The sequence below is a fragment of the Ursus maritimus genome, unplaced genomic scaffold (genome assembly GCF_017311325.1).
Source record: "Ursus maritimus isolate PB19 unplaced genomic scaffold, ASM1731132v1 scaffold_1, whole genome shotgun sequence".
NCBI classification, from domain to species: domain Eukaryota; kingdom Metazoa; phylum Chordata; class Mammalia; order Carnivora; family Ursidae; genus Ursus; species Ursus maritimus.
This window is the reverse complement of record NW_024423343.1, coordinates 28,673,621-28,678,679: the sequence shown is the minus strand read 5'-3', so window position 1 is coordinate 28,678,679 and position 5,059 is coordinate 28,673,621. Positions and strand designations below refer to the sequence as shown.

Sequence of the window (5,059 nt, the reverse complement as noted above, 5' to 3'; positions counted from 1 at the left end):
ATGTCCTCCTGTTTTTTCTTTATGTTAGAGTTGTTTAAGTGTGATATACATTTTGTGTAGTCTTAAAGAGTCAGTTAAGCTTTTTTCCCTTGGAAAAAAGAAAATTTAGATTAGTATTATTTTAAGGATGTTATTTCTCATTGCACTTGTCTGAAGTGTAACATAATAATATCAAAGTGCTATATAGTTTAATTTTTTAAAGATTTATTTATTAGAGTGGGGGGATGGGGCAGAGGGAGAGAATCTTCAAGCAGACTCTCTGCTAAGCATAGAGGGGGTGGGGGTGGGGGACAGGGCTTGACCCTAGGACTCACGAGATCATGATCTGAGCCGAAACAAAGAGTTGGAGGCCCAACCAACTGACTGAGCCACTCAGGGGCCCCTATATGGTTTAATTTTATTGCAGCAGGCTTTGAGAGCCAGAAAAGTTGAATGAAAGGCAAATGTTTTCATTAAAATTCTTGAGATTCATAGCAAGAAGAAAAAAATGATAAAACACCATCTTTATGAAAGTTATATAAGAATCGTAGAGCATTTTAGGTGTTGATAAAATGTCAATTGATTCTACTCTAATGGATTGAATATATATCCCTTGGTTCCCATACTTTTAGAACACTACCTTATGTTCATTTTTGTTTATAACATTTTATAATTCTTATGCTTTTTAAAAATTGAAAGTCACCCCAAATAGGAAAATGTCTAAGGATAAAATATATTAAAATTCTTAATTGCATGGGAGTCCTGGATTAGAATAGGTAGGCTAAACTATGATATTATAGAATAATTAAAGCCATGCAGCAAGATTTTAAATTTTTACTTGATATTCTTTTAAATTATGTTCCTCTGTACTAGGGAAAAACAAGCTCACTTATTCATCTCATAAAGGAACATGTCTTAGGAATAAACACTTCCTAATCTAAATATCTTGGTTTTATACTACCTGTTTTGGCAATGAGTCATTTTAGATAGAATGGGACTTAGGGGAGGTATGATAAGACTTTTCCCAGGGACAATGGTGTATTTCCTTTGCTGGCACCAAGGTTTTTAAAGGCATAATTATTTTCATTACTGAGTGGAGCTCAAGCAAGGATGTGTAAGATATTTCCATTCTATGCAGTTTCAGCACCATGGCCGGTCCTGGGAACAGAAGAGGGATCTACCGCCCCTTGACTCTTACCTGCTCCCTGCTCATTGTGGGAATGTGCTGTGTGTCTCCTTTCTTCTGCCATAGCCAGACAGACCTGCTGGCTCTTAACCAAGCTGATCCTCAGTGCTGGGAATCTTCTTCAGTGCTCCTCCTGGAAATGCGGAAGCCTCGAATTTCTAACACTGTTTCAGGTTTCTGGGATTTTATGCTCTACTTGAAGTCATCTGAGAACTTGAAGCATGGGGCACTGTTTTGGGATCTGGCCCAACTGTTCTGGGACATCTATGTGGACTGTGTCCTCTCGAGGAACCATGGCTTAGGAAGGAGGCAATTGGCTGGGAAGGAAGAGAAGATTTCAGCAGTGCATCTGCAGCACACAGGGCGAAAACAAGGTGGTCAACTCTAGGTCCCATATCTTTCAAAAGGGTCAATCAAGTATGAATGGGCTCAATTATGAGGAAGAGGGAAATGGCTTTAAGGGAATTCATTACGCTCTCAGGAGTGAACTCAAGAGCACACAAGAGCACACATGTGATAGGAAGATAGCACTTCCTTTTGTATTTCATGGTAGCTGTGTATATCAACATATTGTCCTCATTCTCATACTTCATGTGAACAGCAGCAAGGAAGAGTAAAAAGACAAGTAAGGAAAAGCATGATTCCCAAAACACAACACAAAAGTATAAAGTGATTAGCCTGAATAGTAGCAGTCATAACCTGTCTTTACATGCTATGGATTTCAGAAGATTTGAATGTAAATCTGGGGAATATTCATAACACACAAGCTCTCACCCTTTTTAAATAGAAAAAAAATGGCTTCCATGTAAATGGAGGGGCTCCTTGCAATGTCTTTAGTCGGTGAAATGAAGGGCAGAAAAATTGGGTGGCTTGCAAATTCACTCCTTGTTTCTCTTTGAACAAATCTCAAATACGTAATTAACTTCCAGCAAGCAGAATGATTAAGTTCTAGTGATTTGGAACTTCCGACAAATTAGAGATTCTCACTGGTGCAAATATTATATTCAAAAACAGTCTTCTCTGGGGGCACTAAAAGAAATACCCTTTATAGAATTAGGATTAGAGCAAATGAGCCCCTGTGAGTAAGCTGAGGAATAGATAACATAGCCCTATTCATATTGTTCTTGTTCCTTTTTTAATGTTGTTTCAACCAATGAGCTTCCAATCATTGCAGCAAGGGCTGTTTGGGAGGTAGTAACTCTTAGAATTACTTATGCACTAGTCCAAACCTGAGACATAACTTTTATATTTGTATATTTTATTGTGAGATTTGTTATATATCCCTATAATTTCTCTATTAGAATAGCACTTAACAGTAATAGTTCTTTTTTTTATTTTTTAAAAGATTTTATTTTATTTTATTTTTTATTATAATAATATTTTTATTATGTTAGTCACCATACATAACAGTAATAGTTCTAGATCAATCCTTTCCCGAGATATTATAGAACCTTTATATATTTAGTTTGTTTTAACTTCACTAGCTAAAAATCCTCATGATTTGCTGATCCATTAAACCAGATAATCCACTGCCATTATTTATAGATACATTTATAATTTTGGCAAGTGTTATTGTAGCTTAAACCAATTTCCATTTTTAGAGGAAACATTCTTTTACCAGCTTAGCTACTAAAGAAATACAAAAATAAGTGTCTTTCAGTGTTGGTTACCAATATTTAAAAACTACTTTAAACAGAGGCTGTTCAGATATCAGCATCAACAAGAATTGAATGTTTTCTTCATTTGTAGTATAGGACTCTTTTCCATTCTTATATTTAGTTGTCATACTCAAGTCAATACCAATATTTATTGGGGTTTATTTTTTTTTTTTTGGTATCTTGAACTCACTTTAAATTACTAAAGTATCTACAGAGTAAATGAAAATAATAATATTTGTGTTCAGACAAATACAAAAATACACACACACACAAGGTCTTTCTTTAAAATAGTTTTCAGTTTGCTTGCTTGCAATGTTGCTATCGGAATAGTCTGAAGCTACGTGTAATTTTTTGAGCATATTTCAACATAGCATTTCTCCTTCTTCTTCTTTTCTTCTTCTTCTTCTTCTTCTTCTTCTTCTTCTTCTTCTTCTTCTTCTTCTTCTTTAAAGGTAGTACATTTGTCTTCAGCTTTGGGAGCCACTTCTTTTCTCTTGCTACAGAGTTGCTGTTGACTCAGCTGGTCTGCAAACTTTAGCCAGAGTGGCTATGTAGCAGGAGGGAATATTTTACTTTATTGAAGTTATTTTAATGTTTGACATAAACAATTGTTTGCGGATCAGGAAACAAGACTTTCCATTTGGATTGTATAATCACAGCCAAATAGGGTCTCGGGTCAAGGAGACACCATGTCTAAAAGTTAAATAGTTGCTGGAACATTGAGATTTCATCTCAAGAGGCTTGATCAAATCTCTAGTGGCTCAACTGAGCTCTGGATGTACCTGCACAGATTCTCCACTAACTTTTTCTATTGTCCTTGGGGGATAATATACTACCAGGTTGGGATGGGGGTGAGGGTGAAGAGATGTTTGTCTCTATAGTTCTTGGGGAAATCAAATCACCAGAGCAGAAGGAAAGAACTAATGTGTCTACATAATACGCAGAAAGGTTTTTGTTATTTTGATGTCCTCAAATTTAAATAGTTTAAAGACACTTGAGAAATGTTGCTATGAATCATGTTTTGTTAAAAACATAAAACTCCTATATAATTTTGTATGTTAATATATCATATTTGTCAATATTGGGCAAACAAGTATGAAAACAAGGGATATTAAATAGCTATATAACTTCAATTAACTTCATTAACTTATTTAGCCCTCAGTTTCTTCATCTGAAATAGAGGAGTGTGGAAAGAATTAGAAGGCCCGTAAAGTCTCTTTACATTCTCCATTCTAATGTTCTGTGATTCTATAGAAAAGGAATTTATGAAAGGCGTATCTTTAACTATGGTTAGAGTCTGGAAGAGCTTTAGCTCAAGGACAGTTTATTGAGCTAGGTGATGACCTGGATAGTATCGTGGTTTGTAACAACGCTCAGCAGGAGCAGAGCGCATCCAGATATGAGAATTCCAAAAATTCTGAGGGCTAGAGATATCATCTCTTGGGGAAAGACTCAAAAGATCATTGTTATTTAGTCTAGAAAGATATGAGTCAATAACTGAATGCTGAAATATCTAGAAGGTGTAAAGAGGGTGTAACCCAGCTTAACCACAAATTATGATGCGTTATGTCAAGGCAGAGAGAGAGAGTGAAAGAGAGAGTTATTAATTGATTTAGGAAAAGAGTAGGCTGATAACTTCCAAATAGAGAATAACAGTCAAGGATAACTCATAGGTTAGTAAGGGCTTCAATGCAAATGAAGGGATTTTGAAATACATCCTTGCTTGTATCAAAAAATATGGCCTTTTCCTTCAACAAATCTTGCTCTGCCAGTGAGAGAAGCAGAAAAACCTGCCTGCCTAAAACTGGCAGTTTAATGTTCCAGAGAAGTTGTGAGTCTTTGCATTCTTTCATGATGAGAAAATTAAAATTTAGATTTATAATTTGATGATATTTGCAGTTGGTGTCTAACTAGCTGGCAAATGTTATTTGTTGTTTATTTTTTATTTATTTTATTTTATTATTTATTTATTTATTTATTCATTTATTTATTTGACAGAGATAGAGACAGCCAGGGAGAAAGGGAACACAAGCAGGGGGAGTGGGAGAGGAAGAAGCAGGCTCCTAGCGGAGGAGCCTGATGTGGGGCTCGATCGCAGAACACTGGGATCACGCCCTGAGCCGAAGGCAGACGCTTAACTGCTGTGCCACCCAGGCGCCCCTGTTGTTTATTTTTTAAACACCAAGCATTAGAGAAAACAATGCTTCAGGAATATATATATATATATATATATATA

At 35.8% G+C, this 5,059-nt stretch overlaps 1 protein-coding gene across 1 annotated transcript in view; it reads left to right on the top strand.

The window, feature by feature from the left end:
• Positions 1-912: 912 nt before the first annotated feature.
• The window catches only part of FAM237A (family with sequence similarity 237 member A), a 5,137-nt gene continuing 990 nt past the window's right edge, over positions 913-5,059 (top strand). The window contains exon 1 of the mRNA XM_008687411.1: positions 913-1,539. Within this exon, the coding sequence (XP_008685633.1) occupies positions 1,128-1,539 (412 nt within the window). The 5' untranslated portion in view covers positions 913-1,127. The remainder of the gene's footprint in view (positions 1,540-5,059) is intronic.